General features: G+C 45.2%; 1 protein-coding gene across 5 annotated transcripts in view; it reads right to left on the bottom strand.

Moving 5' to 3' along the window:
* The window catches only part of SPAG17 (sperm associated antigen 17), a 720,739-nt gene that overhangs the window by 294,664 nt on the left and 409,799 nt on the right, over nucleotides 1-16,276 (bottom strand). For all 5 annotated transcript variants that reach the window (XM_069203004.1, XM_069203006.1, XM_069203008.1 and 2 more), the window contains 2 exons: nucleotides 11,904-12,027; nucleotides 5,372-5,446 (listed from right to left, as the gene is read on the bottom strand). In XM_069203004.1, coding sequence (XP_069059105.1) covers nucleotides 5,372-5,446; nucleotides 11,904-12,027 — 199 coding nt within the window. The remainder of the gene's footprint in view (nucleotides 1-5,371; nucleotides 5,447-11,903; nucleotides 12,028-16,276) is intronic.

The following is a 16,276-nucleotide window of genomic DNA, read 5'->3' as shown; positions in this document are numbered from 1 at the left end:
TTTCATGCTTCCTATAATCTTGTTGAAAACGGTTACACAGATTTTCCATTAGGAATATTTTTTGGAAATACTACCATGCGTCAACACATTTTACTACATGACGCTTCAAAGAAATAGCACCTAAAATTTCATAGTAGAAAACGTTTATTTCCCTACTTGCATTTTTTTCTGCACATTTTATTTTGAAAGCAAAGAATTATCACTCTTGTTTACAAGCTTCTGCATCTAATCAAAGAGCATTCTGGGAGCATTATACTTAGCCTCATATTGTTAAACCTTTCAAACGTGTGTACATTTTTTTTTTTTTTTTTTTTTTACTGGAACCACTGTCCGTAGTGCAGTGTGACCTTAAAACGTTTATTTACAGCACTCACCAGAGTAATGAAGGCTTTCAATTAATGAACCATAAATACAAGTTGGAACAGCATTAACATATGGACACACATATTACCTCAACTGCAGACAGTTCCCTTCTCTGTAAGCTGGCAGCCAAAGGTTTTGTGCTGCAGGTGGTTGGGCCTACTTGTCCCAGGGACAAAATAAACATGATGAGTTTGGATTGGGCCTACTTGTCCCAAGGACAAAATAAACATGATGACTTGGTATTGGGCCTACTTGTCCCAAAGACAAAATAAACATGATGATTTGGGATTAGGCCTACTTGTCCCAAGGACAAAATAAACATAATGACTTGATGCTCTTGACCCAAACAATATGTCCCGGGTGTCGGGCGATAGGAATTCCACATCCCTGCACAGGGCCTTTAAGAGCACATGTGAACATCTATCAGAGACAACCTATCTCACAGAACTCTCTGTCCTGCAACAACCTGTCAGATATAACTCCCCATTTTAGAACAACCTGTCAGACATAACTCCCCATCTTAGAACAACCCTGTCAGACATAACTCCCTGTCTTACAACAACCTGTCAGTCATAACTACCTGTCTTACAACAACCTGTCAGACATAACTGATGACAAACTATCAGACACAACTCTCTAACTTAAAACAACTTATCTCACATAACTCCCCGTCTTACAACAATCCTTCATGCATAACTCCCTGTCTTACCACAACCTGTTAGACATAACTCCCCATCTTACAACAACCTGTCAGACATAATTCCCTGTCTTACAATAACCTGTCAGTCATAACTAGCCTTACAACAAACTGTCAGACATAACTGATGACAAACTATCTGACACAACTCTCTAACTTACAACTTATCTCACATAACTCACCGTCTTACAACACCCTGTCAGACATTATTCCCCATCTTACAACAACCTGTCAGACATAACTCCCCATCTTACAACAACCTGTCAGACATAACTATCCCTGTCAGATATAACTGATGACAAATTATCTGACACAACTCTCCAACTTACAACAACTTATCTCACATAACTTCCCATCTTACAACAACCTGTCAGATATAGGTCCCGTCTTACAACAACCTGTCAGACATAACTCCCCGTCTTAAAACAACCTGTCAAACATAACTCCCCGTCTAACAAAAACCTATCTGACATAATTCCCCGTCTTCCAACAACCTGTCAGACACAACTCCCCTTCTTACAACAACCTGTCAGACATAACTCGCCGTCTTACAACAACTTGTCAGACATAACTCCCCATCTTACGACAACCTGTCAGATATAACTCCGTCTTACGACAACCTCTTAGACATAACTCCCTGTCTTACAACAATTTTTTAGACATAACACCCATTCTTACGACAACCTGTCAGACAGAACTCCCCGTCTTTCAACAATCTGTCAGACAGAACTCCCCGTCTTACAACAACCTGTCAGACGTAACTCCCTGTCTTACGACAACCTCTCAGACATAACTCACCGTCTTACAACAATCTGTCAGACATAACTCCCCTTCTTACAACAACCTGTCAGACATAACTCCCCGTCTTACGACAACCTCTCAGACATAACTCCCTGTCTTACAACAATCTGTCAGACATAACTCCTCATCTTACGGCAACCTCTCTGACATAGCTTATGACAAACTATGACAGAACTTAAAACAATCTAGCTGACGTAACTCCTTATCTTACAACATTTGACAACATACCTGACAAAACTCCCCATCTTACGACAATTTATCTCACATAACACCCAATCCTTCAGACATAACTCCCTGTCTTACCACAACCTGTTAGACATAACTCCCCATCTTACAACAACCTGTCAGACATAATTCCCTGTCTTACAATAACCTGTCAGTCATAACTAGCCTTACAACAAACTGTCAGACATAACTGATGACAAACTATCTGACACAACTCTCTAACTTACAACTCATCTCACATAACTCACCGTCTTACAACACCCTGTCAGACATTATTCCCCATCTTACAACAACCTGTCAGACATAACTCCCCATCTTACAACAACCTGTCAGACATAACTATCCCTGTCAGATATAACTGATGACAAATTATCTGACACAACTCTCCAACTTACAACAACTTATCTCACATAACTTCCCATCTTACAACAACCTGTCAGATATAGGTCCCGTCTTACAACAACCTGTCAGACATAACTCCCCGTCTTAAAACAACCTGTCAAACATAACTCCCCGTCTAACAAAAACCTGTCTGACATAATTCCCCGTCTTCCAACAACCTGTCAGACATAACTCCCCGTCTTACAACAACCTGTCAGACATAATTCCCCATCTTACAACAATCTGTCAGATATAACTCCCTGTCTTACGGCAACCTGCCAGACATCACTTCCCGTCTCATGACAACCTGTCAGACATAACTACCCCTGTCAGATATAACTGATGACAAATTATCTGACAAAACTCTCCAACTTACAACAACTTATCTCACATAACTCCCCATCTTACAACAACCTGTCAGATATACCTCCACGTCTTATAACAACTTGTCAGACATAGCTCCCTGTCTTACAACAACCCGTCAGACATAACTCCCCGTCTTACAACAACCTGTCAGACATAACTCCCCGTCTTACAACAACCTGTCAGACATACCTCGCCGTCTCACAACAACCTGTCAGACATAACTCCCCGTCTTACGACAACCTGTCAGATATAACTCCCTGTCTTACGACAACCTCTCAGACATAACTCCCCATCTTACAACAATCTGTCAGACATAACTCCCCGTCTTACAACAACCTGTCAGATGTGACTCCCTGTCTTACGACAACCTCTCAGACATAACTCCCCATCTTACAACAATCTGTCAGACATAACTCCCCTTCTTACAACAACCTGTCAGACATAACTACCTCTGTCAGATATAACTGATGACAAATTATCTGACACAACTCTCCAACTTACAACAACTTATCTCACATAACTCCCCATCTTACAACAACCTGTCAGATATAGCTCCCCGTCTTACAACAACTTGTCAGACATTGCTCCCTGTCTTACAACAACCCGTCAGACATAACTCCCCTTCTTACAACAACCTGTCAGACATAACTCCCCGTCTTACAAAAACCTGTCAGACACAACTCCCCTTCTTACAACAACCTGTCAGACATAACTCGCCGTCTTACAACAACTTGTCAGACATAACTCCCCATCTTACGACAACCTGTCAGATATAACTCCCTGTCTTACGACAACCTCTTAGACATAACTCCCTGTCTTACAACAATTTTTTAGACATAACACCCATTCTTACGACAACCTGTCAGACAGAACTCCCCGTCTTTCAACAATCTGTCAGACAGAACTCCCCGTCTTTCAACAACCTGTCAGACGTAACTCCCTGTCTTACGACAACCTCTCAGACATAACTCACCGTCTTACAACAATCTGTCAGACATAACTCCCCTTCTTACAACAACCTGTCAGACATAACTCCCCGTCTTACGACAACCTCTCAGACATAACTCCCTGTCTTACAACAATCTGTCAGACATAACTCCTCATCTTACGGCAACCTTTCTGACATAGCTTATGACAAACTATGACAGAACTTAAAACAATCTAGCTGACGTAACTCCTTATCTTACAACATTTGACAACATACCTGACAAAACTCCCCATCTTACGACAACTTATCTCACATAACACCCTGTCTTACGATACTTTATTTCATATAAATCCTCATCTTATGACCACCTATCTGACATAACTCCACATCTTACAACATCCTGGGGGGAAGACAGCAGAGAAGGCCGATGACACAGAGCCAGGAGCCAGGAGCCAAGGGTCGGTGACAAAGTGATTCAGGTAGTGCAGGCCTGAGTGGTGGCACTCAAACATAAACCCTCACCACAGGAGCGGACCGCGGGGCTTTAGGGGGGCCAGAGGGGGGCAGGAGAAAATTAATTAAAAAATAAAAAGTAAAAAATCATTTACCTGCTTTGCTCCCGTACCGCTCCTCTGCTGCAGGCAGGCACTGGCTCCCATCCTGCCCTACGGCCAATCCGGATGCTGCTCAGAGCAGCATTAGGATTGTCTGGGAGTGCCCAGCCAGGACGCTCCGAGGCAGACTAGGAGCCTGTGCAGGCTCTCTCTAGCCCAGCACCTGTGCTGCCGAGCTGGAGAGAGCCCTCTGCACATGTGTGTTTGGTCGACCCAATACGGCTGGCCAAACATACATGCGCTCTGAGGTGAGTGCACAGTGCACTCCCCCTCTGTGTACGTCACCCCCGGGGCCCCGCCCCTTTCACATGGAAAGCATAATAAGCAGAGTTTATGATCCTTTCCTTGTAAAAGGAGTTGCAGTGGTTGCTGCTGGCGGGGGACGACGACGCTCCTCCGCCCAAACGGAGGAGCCGCGCCTGCCTCACCACCAGATTACCCCAACCTCCCTGGGGAGAGGAAGACAACACAACAGACAGAAGCTCCTGTTGAGCTGTCAGGTAAGAGATTAAGGCCCTCATTACAACCTGGCGGGCGGCGGAGGCCCAATATTGAGCCGCATTACGCCATCCCCGCTGGACCGCAACATTGAAGCCGCTGTGCAGACAGTGAAAAGCAGGTTGGGGCTGTACTTGGGGGCCCCTGCACTGCCCAGGGGCCCAGCGACTCCCCTTCCCGACAGCATTTCCATGGCGGTCTCTACCGCCATGGACAGGCTGGCGGGAAGGGGAGTCGTAATCCCCTGTGCAGTGCTGCAAGCAGCGCTGTCCTGGCGGATTAAAACCACAGGGACGACCATGGGACTACCGCCGCGGTCGTAAGAAGCAGATTGTACCGCCAGCTTGTTGGCGGTACAATTGCCAAAACAACCCTGGCGGTCTTTGACCACCAGGGTTGTAATGAGGCCTTATTTGTGTCAGTATGAACCCGCAGCAGCCCCAGGTACATCGGTCTCCAGTCCTGGCCTCATCCTTCATGTCCAGAAGACGTACTTACCTTCACCACAGACGGGAGATGTCTCTGAGGCAGAAGAGAGCTGAACCTGCACCTTCCGGGGAGGCCAGGAAGCCGCTGCAAGAAGAGAGGAAACCCAGATGGATCAGAAAACTAGGACTGTGCCAGTGAGTCTAGTGACATTATAACACTATAGCACAAGACACCATAGCAATGACAATAAAAGGCATCAAAAGAGAAAGTATCACTTAGATACAGAGGTCGAAGTGGGTGCGATTTAATGGGAACGACATTCCAAAACAGGTAAAGCACCAACAGTGAAGGCTTTCCTCGCACACAAAGAACAGGTAAAGCACCAACAGTGCGAGCTTTCATCACACACGAAGAACATGTAAAGCACCAACAGTAACAGTGCAAGCTTTCCTCACACATAGAACAGGTTAAGCACCAACAGTGCGAGCTTTCATCACACACAAAGAACAGGAAAAGCACCAACCAATCCGAGCTTTCTTCACACAAAGAACAGGTAAAGCACCAACAGTGCAAGCTTTCCTCACACACAAACAACAGGAAAAGCACCAACAGTGCAAGCTTTCCTCACACACAAAGAACAGGTAAAGCACCAACAGTGCGAGCTTTTCTCACACAAAGAACAGGTAAAACACCAACAGTGCGAGCTTTCCTCACACACAAAGAACAGGTAAAGCACCAACAGTGCAAGCTTTCCTCACACAAAGAACAGGTAAAGCACCAACAGTGTGAGCTTTCCTCACACATAGAACAGGTTAAGCACCAACAGTGTGAGCTTTCATCACACACAAAGAACAGGTAAAGCACCAACCGATCCGAGCTTTCTTCACACAAAGAACAGGTAAAGCACCAACAGTGCAAGCTTTCCTCACACACAAACAACAGGAAAAGCACCAACAGTGCAAGCTTTCCTCACACACAAAGAACAGGTAAAGCACCAACAGTGCGAGCTTTTCTCACACAAAGAACAGGTAAAACACCAACAGTGCGAGCTTTCCTCACACACAAAGAACAGGTAAAGCACCAACAGTGCAAGCTTTCCTCACACAAAGAACAGGTAAAGCACCAACAGTGTGAGCTTTCCTCACACAAAGAACAGGTAAAACACCAACAGTGCGAGCTTTCCTCACACACAAAGAACAGGTAAAGCACCAACAGTGCAAGCTTTCCTCACACAAAGAACAGGTAAAGCACCAACAGTGTGAGCTTTCCTCACACAAAGAACAGGTAAAACACCAACAGTGCGAGCTTTCCTCACACAAAGAACAGGTAAAACACCAACAGTGCAAGCTTTTCTCACACAAAGAACAGGTAAAGCACCAACAGTGCAAGCTTTCATCACACACAAAGAACAGGTAAAGCACCAACAGTGCGAGCTTTCCTCACACATAGAACAGGTAAAGCACCAACAGTGCAAGCTTTCATCACACACAAAGAACAGGTAAAGCACCAACAGTGCGAGCTTTCCTCACACATAGAACAGGTAAAGCACCAACAGTGCAAGCTTTCATCACACACAAAGAACAGGTAAAGCACCAACAGTGCGAGCTTTCCTCACACATAGAACAGGTAAAACACCAAAAGTGCAAGCTTTCCTCACACACAAAGAACAGGTAAAGCACCAACAGTGTGAGCTTTCATCACACACAAAGAACAGGTAAAGCACCAACAGTGCGAGCTTTCCTCACACATAGAACAGGTAAAGCACCAATAGTGCGAGCTTTCCTCACACACAAGTAACAAGTAAAGCACCAACAGTGCACTCTTTCCTCAGATAAAGAACAGGTAAAGCACCATTAGTGCGAGCTTTCCTCACGCAAAGAACAGGCAAGGCACCAACAGTGACTTTTCCTGGGGATTTTTTTAAAGTATGCAAAGACCAGGTGGTCCCCATGTTACCCGAGGCCTTCTTGGCGGTGAACACGACTGGTACACTGTATTTAATCTCCAATAATGCTATCACCACACTATTGTCTAAAAGTGGAATAGGATCACGACAAGCACAAGTGCTGCAGAGTTTCTCGCTGGAAGGACAATGGAAAGGAATTGAAAGGGTGATTAGAGAGTATGTTTGAAGAAAGTCTAAAAGCGTTGTTAATTAAAACCCAACTGGCTTTTGAAAGGTGGTCACATCTGCAGAGCTCCTTGTGAGGGAGGATACAATCCATTAAATGGTTGTGGCTCCTACATATAACCGTGTACTCAGTATGTTAACTCTCATGGTGCTTATATCGATATTGGTTCAAATGGACACAGACATTAAGGATTTTGTTTGAGGCAGCACAAAAAGTTGGTTGAAGATTGAGAAGATCTATGCGCAAACAGGACCGGGGGGTTTATGGTTACTGAACATGGCACTTTATCACACAGCACATCACCTGTCTCAGTTGGTGCACTTGGACCCCACAGTGACTCCCCGTACGCCCCCCTGGGTTTGGACAGAGCAAGGGGTAGTTTGATGCAAGAGAGGTTTGGCTGAGCTGTATAGATATAATTCTCCTAGCCAGGTGACAAGTAACTCAGGAGTACCAGGTATGTCCTCTAGTTGGAATTTAGCACATTCTTGGGTAAAAATTGATCCTCTGATACCTGCTTCAGCACCTACTTTGAATAATGCAGCTATTGGCGTCGCTTGTACCCATCACACAGATGTTCAACTTAACCAGGGGCATTAAAATAGATAATTTGATAGTGAGGGACTCAATAATATATTTTTAGAAGCTGGAAGAGGAATCTGGTTTATGGAGGGATTAGCAGTGGCAGAATATGCAGATAATATACCCTTTAAGGACCCAATCATGGAAAGTCAGACCACCTCTCTCACCCTCGCCCATGAGAGAGTGGTGGATCTTGGGGTAAAGTGGAAGCCACAATCTGAATGTGCCATGTTATTGATCTGTAGAGTAGAATGGCTCCATATGACTTCCAGGAAGCATTAACGTATTATACCCTGGCGATCTATGAATATTCTACTCTTGTGTTAGGGAGGAAAGGTTTAACACTGAATGCATACTGTTGATCTTAAAAAATTCTAATATGTAAATCATTGCTAAAATGTATATAAATTATATGTTTTCCAATGGAAACAACCAAACTTTCACATCCTACTTTAACCAACTTTCCAACTTCTTTAATCACATAAAAAGTCAAGCATCCAGTCTCACCAGACCACCCAAAACTGCTTCTCAAGCAAGCCCTCATCATCTCGACTAGATTCTGAAACGTTATTTTATTGGGCAACACAAAGATCTCCCTCTTACCTCTAAGGGCAATACTACCCTCGGTGGCTAGACTTCTTACAGAGTCAGAACCGTTCGATCTACCACCCCGATTCTGTGGGATCTACAATGGCTTCCTATTCCAGCAAGAATTACATTAACATTGTGTAGCATCACTTTTAAAGCCTTTTGAAGAAACCCACTCTTTTGATCAAGCTCCTCACCACCATCTTGGGTGAATTAAGATCCAAGTATTAAAAATTCCCTCCAGCTGGAGATCTTCATTTCAAAACCTCTGATGCAAGAAATACTCCTGTATTACAGCGATCTCTGCTTCAGAATCTCCACCCAAATATCACAAGTAAATTCATGCATTTCAAATTCAGGAGACATTTCTAATCTTAAAATCTCAGTTATTTCACCTCTCCTGAATCTGTTCTCTTCCTCATTCTCTACAATACCGACCAACGGTCACGAGGTTGATATGTTTTTGGCATCTTCATCGTCTTGACTTTATCTTCTTTGCTACACTGATGTACTGTAACTCACATCTGTTCTGTGTAAAGCACCATAATATTCCCTGTGGTACAAATGAGCCTTCATATACCCTTTAACTCACATACAGCAGGAGCAGAATGTAGACAGTTCAGCCACTGTATTGTAATGTGAGTCAAATCAATCAATCAGAATTCAAACAGCACAGCAAATCACCTGTGAGGATTTTAAGGCCCTGGAGTTGCTAGTTGCTTCGCGGTGTTCCTTTCAAGCCAGGCCTTGAGCCCTTTCCTGAATTCCCAGAGTGATGCAGGGTTCCTGAGATGCAGGGGAAGGTCGTTCCAGGATGTAGCCACCCAGTGAGAGATGCTGGATCAGATGTTGGATCCGGTGGATGTCTGCGAGGAAGAGGGAGTCAGATCATAGGTGTCTGGTCGGTTGGTGGAGTGTCATTTGTTTGATGATGTATACTGGTCCTTCATTGTGCTTGGCTTTGTATGCTGGGGTCAGCATCTTGAACTGGCATCTCTTCTGGGTCCAGAGACAGTGTAGCTTCTCGAGGTACGGGGCGATGTGAGTCCATCTAGGGAGGTCAAGGATGAGTCTTGCCGCTGATTTTTGCATTGTCTGTAGTCTCTTCAGGAGAGGCGCAGTGATTCCTAAGTAAAGAGTGTTACCGTAGTCCACCCTGCCGGTGACGAGGACACGAGTGATGGTCCTTCTGGTTCGATTGGGAGCCGCCTGAAGATCTTACGGAGCATGCATAGGGTGTAGGAACATGCAGACAAGACTGTGTTTACCTGTTTCTGCAAAGATCACTTGCTGTGCAAGATGATGCTGAGGTTGTGGGCGTGGTCTGTGGGGCGGGAGAAGGGCCAAGTTCAGCAGGCCACCAAGGGTCATATGTGACACAGCTTTGGGTATCATGCTGGTGTTTGATGGCAAAGTGAGACCCGAATAGATACGACTGTAAGGAGGATGTGGTGGTTGGTTTCTTTGGTGGTGTAGGTGGTGAGTAATGGCCTTTTTATAATGTTAATGTACACATAAACTTGGCTGGGGGGTTGTTTTGGATTATTTTTTGGGTATGAGGAGAGTCCTATGTGTCCTTTGGTTTTCGGCTCTGGGCGCGAGACATGTTACTGCACTACCAGAGGCTCTCCCGTTCAGCCAACAGAAAATCATCCTTTTTCAAACGCTGACGTTCTTTGGCATAAAGCTAATAAAGGTGTGTTAGTTTACTTGGCATCGCTGTTGTCTGAGCTCTCACCTTCCCCTAGTTGAAGGTGTAGGGTGCCTACAGCCTACCACATGGCACAGACCTGGGTGTCAGTGTGTTAAACAACGAGCAGGTTGATGTCAGACTTGTGAGCAGAGATGCAAGCAAGTTTTTAGGAAGAAAGTCAGGATCAAATATTTGCACTGAATCTGAAAGAGTGACCTTGAATCAGGTGGGGTCTTCTATAGGGGCACATATAAGAATTTGTTCTCCCACCAAATTTCTTCTGTAAGTGGTCCATTGTTACTGATAACAGTTACTTGCTTGTTAAACACTGCTTAATACTGCATTGTTGCCATTTCAAAGCGCTTTGCTGAACAGGTGTTACTGTTAATTTTGTGGTACAAAATACATCGGTTTTGAAAGATGGTTCCAGAATTTGGACGCTAAAGTGCTGGTAGGGATTTTAAGGCGCTAGCGGGTGGGCTTGGAGAAGATGAAGGATAATGCACGTTGCCCTGAATCATATAACTTTGGGATCTGGGAGCCATCATGGGGCTGTGAGATGCAGAGCTGCATCATCCTTACCTCACTGCAGAATGTACTGCACCAGATCTTTCTAAAGGGTCCAGAAGGGTTTGTGTCCATAACCCACGCGGGACACGAGGAAAGCTGTGGCTTCCTCACCCGGGCGTGGTAAGGGCCTGAAAAGGAGGTGACTTTACCACTCCTGTGTGGGGGCGAGGGGCATGGTTCAGACCACCAAAAAGTCATAGCTGGGTTTAGGGAGCAGTCAAAGCTACGGAGGCAAGAGTCAGACATCCATCCCCGGAAAGGGAGACCAAAGATGATCATTGCAAATTTACGTGAATTGAGCTATTATTAGTTCTTGTTCATGCAACAGCTCACAACTTTAGACAAGGACGGACCATGGAGAAAGGGAGAGAGGAGTTGGCCCTTAGCCTGTCTGAGCGAAGCTGGAACCTGTGTATCATTGTATTTTATTACATGTTCAGAAGACAGGCACAGTCAGCCTAGACGTGCCTCGAGCTGCTTACCAAATTAAAACAGACATATGGAGAGCAACGAGTCCAAAGACTCATTAAAAATCTCCAACGACAGTGACAAAGAAAAGCAAGTATAAAATAAATCAAATAGTGCACAGATCAATAAATCACACACATGAACCTAAATAATTTAACAACAGGAGAACCTAAGATCACAAAGCATGTCTCAGTAAGAGGAAGATGGAGCGACCAAGAAAATCTCAGAAGCTGACAAACGTGCTTATGTTGCATCCAGGACTTCCTGGTGACCCCTGCGTTGAAGAGAATGGAGCCCATTTAATAACTCCTCTCCGCAGCACAGCATCTGGAATAACCATTCCCAGCTAAGGGAATGTGATGCCTTCTCAGTGTCTATTACAAGGACAATCCGTTCATACTTGTGACTTTGCTCCTCATCCAGACAAGAGAAACCTACAAAATGAACTATGTCCGAAGATAATCCAGAGCTGTTTTGGTGCCTTGTCATCTCCAGGTTTAAACCTGGATCCAGTGAGAGCATGGTCCACATGCAGACAACAGCGCGTTTCGGCTACATGCGCACTTACCTAAGGAGGCCTCACTCAGGAAGGTGACATGCAATCCGCTCGGACAGGACAAGTTCAGACTCTGGAACACACGGCCTTCTGGGACCGGCTCAGGTACGGCTACCGGTGCAGGGACTGACTCCACCTACAAAGTGCAAAACAGAAACTTTATTTCTGGATGTTGTTTTACCTATGTTACAGCAAAGACATGGAAAACCACTTTTATCAGAAGTTAGATAACACTGCACAGCCTTTTCTATTCAAAAGAAAATAAGTTGAGAATATGTTGTCTGCTCTCTTTCACCGTTTTGCTGGGGACATCAAAAGGGACATACATAAGGGTTATGTATGTTATGTATTAATATTATGCGTATTATTATTACCAGCGGATGCTATATTTCGTTACATATCAACAGAATATACCCAAGAATAACTTGAGCTGAACTTCAAAATGACCAGATACACGTTCTTCAAACAGCTCTGATTCCAGGTATCCATGGAACTGTCTGCACCTGCGACATGGGGCAGCGTGTAGGTATATGGTATTTCTATAGGTGAACTTAGCCAAAAGGTAGTTTACTGCTTTTCATGGTCAAAGACAACCATAAAGTTAGTGAGTGATTGGAGAAGATGAGTTGTGGATGGTTAATGAACTGATGCTGAAGTTAATGAGTTCTGGACGGTTAATGCACTGATGCCTTGTGGTGCAGTGGTCTTTAAGGAGATGAAGTTAGTGAGTTGTGGACGGTTAATGCACTGATGCTGAAGTTAGTGAGTGTGGACTGTTAATGCACTGATGCTTTGTGGCGCACTGTTCTTTAAAGAGGTGAAGTTAGTGAGTTGTGGACGGTTAATGCACTGATGCCTTGTGGTGCAGTGTTCTTTAAAGAGGTGAAGTTAGTGAGTTGTGGACGGTTAATGCACTGATGCCTTGTGGTGCAGTGTTCTTTAAAGAGATGAAGTTAGTGAGTTGTGGAAGGTTAATGCACTGATGGCTTGTGATGCAGTGTTCTTTAAAGAGATGTCTTCAACTCTTTGCTAAACTGGAGCAGTGTTGGGGCTCTCCTTATGACACGGGATGCTGTTCCAGATCCTGGGTGTACAGATGGAGAAGGTCCACTCCCTCGTCTTTTTTCTTTCTCACACTTCTTAGTCCGCATTCTGATGGTGTCCTGGTTGCGGATGTGCCGAGAGCCAATGGAGAACGTGATATTGTCTGAAAGGCAAACCAGAGTGCTGGTCATGGTGGCTTTGGGAATGATTGTGCTCGTTTTGAAGATGATGCAGATTGGCAAGAGGAGCCAATGGAGTTCCATCGGGATGATGGTGACGTGATCATATTTCTTCAGGCCCTGGATGGGAAGTGATGCTGTAGAATGCCCTTAAGAGGTCCTAGAGTTGAGTCTGGGAGGCCATGAAGCAGGAAGATATCACCTTTGAGATCGAATGTGAGAGGTCTTAAATATTAGTTCTGAAGTTGTTTTCTGGTAGGAATGTTATCACTTTTGTTAGACGAGGGCACTAGAAGCAGGGTGTCTGATTGTTGGCGATGTGCTCACTAAGGGTGAGTCTGCTGTCCAGGGTGAATCCAAGTGACTTGGCATTCAGTTAAACCTCGGTGTCGAAGCTGTCAAGGTGATTGCCACTGAGCCAAGATTGTACTGCTTCTAGTTTGTTGTTGTTGTTGCCTTGGTCGGGTTGTGCTTGGAGCAGGTTTTAGACATCGAGGCTTGGATGGTTTACAAGCAGTGGTTGAGGCGTTGGATGTCTGAAGCAGAGAAGACTTTAGGGTAGAGTTAGGTATCGTTAGTGCATTGGTGAATCTTGATGCGTTTATCTGTGAGTAGTAGACCGAGCAACCCATGAAAAGGTTGAAGATGAAAGGGGACTACAGAACTCTGGGCAACTCAGCTGATGGAGACCTTTTGGAACATGACTATCCGGAAAGACGTTTTGGCAGTAATACTAGTCCCGTTGTTAATGATTCTAGTCAGTATCCAACCTACTAGAATTTATGAGTTTTTGGACTGGAATAGGGAAAAAGAACGAGTTACTTACCTTCGGTAACAACTTTTCTGGTGGATACATTAGCTACCTGTGGATTCCTAACCTACTGAATACTCCCCTTGCACCAGCATCCGATGGAAATCTTCTTCCTAGCTTCTGCACGTCGACGAGGACGTCACAATTGCCCACGCGACGCCGTCTGACGTCATACAGGCAATAAGAGGTCCTCGCCGACGTGCCGACGTCAGTACCAACATTTTTTACGTGCCTGAGACTAATAGGCCATTGAGACAAACAATCGAATAACAATATTTAATAATATCGAAGATAAACACATCATTCCAAAAATTCAAGATCTCTTTTTTTTATTTTTTTTCAAAAATAAATAAATAAATAAACACATAAATAAATATATACAGTATATGTACAAGCCCTCAAGTACCAAGAGGAGCACACCCAAGAACCACTTGGTTAGAACAGACAGGCAACGGGGAGGCGGGTGGGACAGTGAGGAATCCACAGGTAGCTAATGTATCCACCAGAAAAGTCGTTACTGAAGGTAAGTAACTCGTTATTCTGATGGATACAACTACCTGTGGATTCCTCACCTATTGAATAGAGTCCCAAAGCAGTACCGCACTCGGTGGAGGGTGCCTGAATGGTCAAACCAAGAAATCCTGCAGCACTGACCGTGCAAAATGGCCATCCCTCCTAACCTCAGAATCCAAGCAGTAATGCTTCGCAAAAGTATGGAGGGATGACCAAGTTGCGGCCTTGCAGATGTCGACCACAGGAACACCCCTAGCCAAGGCCGAAGAGGCCGACTTAGCTCTGGTGGAATGAGCTCTTATACCATCAGGGGGTTCCTTCTTTGCTAGAGAGTAACACAGTTTAATGCAAAGAATGACCCACCTGGAGAGTGTTCTCTTGTGGACTGCCCTTCCTCTCCTCTTTCCCACGTACCCGATGAAGAGTTGATCCTCCAACCTGAAATCCTTTGTTCTGTTCACATAAAAGCTTAGCGCTCTCCTCGGGTCTAAGCGGTGTAGTCTTTCTTCTTCTTTCGAAGGATGAGGCGGAGGATAAAACGAGGAAAGAGTAATCGTTTGGGCCATATGAAAGGGTGAAACAACCTTCGAAAGGAAAGCAGCCTTGGTCCTCAACACCACCTTATCCCCATAAAAAGATGTGTAAGGGGGTTTAACAGATAGAGCCTGCAGCTCACTCACTCTTCTTGCAGAAGTAATTGCAACAAGGAAAACAGTCTTTAGAACCAATAACCTTAAAGGGCAAGAATGCATAGGCTAAAACGGTGAACCCATAAGAAAAGCCAAGACTAGGTTTAGATCCCACTGAGGCATAATGAAAGGAGTGGGAGGAAATTTGTTAATGAGACCTTTTGCAAATATAAATACTACAGGGGATTTGAATAGAGAAGGCTGGTCCGGAAGACATAGAAAGGCTGACAGGGCGGATAAATAACCCTTGACTGTAGCCACTGCACAACCCCTCTGTGCCAGAGACAAAGCAAAAGAATAAGATATCTGATAAGTGGGCACGTAAAGGGTCAATTTGCTTCTCTCCACACCATTTCACAAATTTAGCCCACCTATTAGCGTAGATAGATTTAGTGGAGTGTCGCCTGGCCGATAAGATAACATCAACTACGTCAGGCGGGAGAGAAAAGGAACTCAGGTTGCCCCGTTCAATCTCCAGGCATGTAGGTGCAGGCTCTGGAGGTGGGGGTGTAAAACCTGCCCCTGCGACTGCGAGAGGAGGTCTGCCCTGAGAGGGAGACGGAGCGGAGGGCACAGTGAGAGTTGGAGAAGGTCCGTGTTCCATGCCCTCCTTGGCCAATCCGGAGCTATTAAGATGACTTGGGCCCGGTCTTGGCGAATTTTCCTCAAAACTCGAGGAATCAAGGGTATGGGGGGAAACGCGTAAAGCAACTGGTCGCACCAGGTCATCTGAAACGCGTCCCCCAACGCTCCTTGTACCGGATACTGGAGGCTGCAGAATAACGGGCAGTGCGAGTTCTCCCGAGTGGCAAACAGATCTATCCGAGGAAACCCCCACAACTGGAAGATTAGACGGACTTGATCTGGATGGAGACGCCACTCGTGATCGGTCGAGAAATGACGACTGAGAGAGTCCGCACTCACGTTCAAGACTCCGGCCAGATGATTTGCTACCAGGCAAATCTGATGGTCCTTTGCCCAGGACCATAGCCGTAGAGCTTCTCTGCAGAGAAGGTACGACCCTACTCCTCCCTGTTTGTTTATATACCACATCACAGTAGTATTTTCCGTCAGGACCTGAACTGACTGACCGCGAAGGGATGGGAGGAAGGCCTTGAGTGCAAGACGTACAGCCCGCAACTCCAACAG

Source organism: Pleurodeles waltl, chromosome 8 (assembly GCF_031143425.1).
Source record: "Pleurodeles waltl isolate 20211129_DDA chromosome 8, aPleWal1.hap1.20221129, whole genome shotgun sequence".
NCBI lineage: Eukaryota > Metazoa > Chordata > Amphibia > Caudata > Salamandridae > Pleurodeles > Pleurodeles waltl.
The sequence above is the reverse complement of the archived record's forward strand: the minus strand, read 5'-3'. Positions and strand labels throughout refer to the sequence as shown.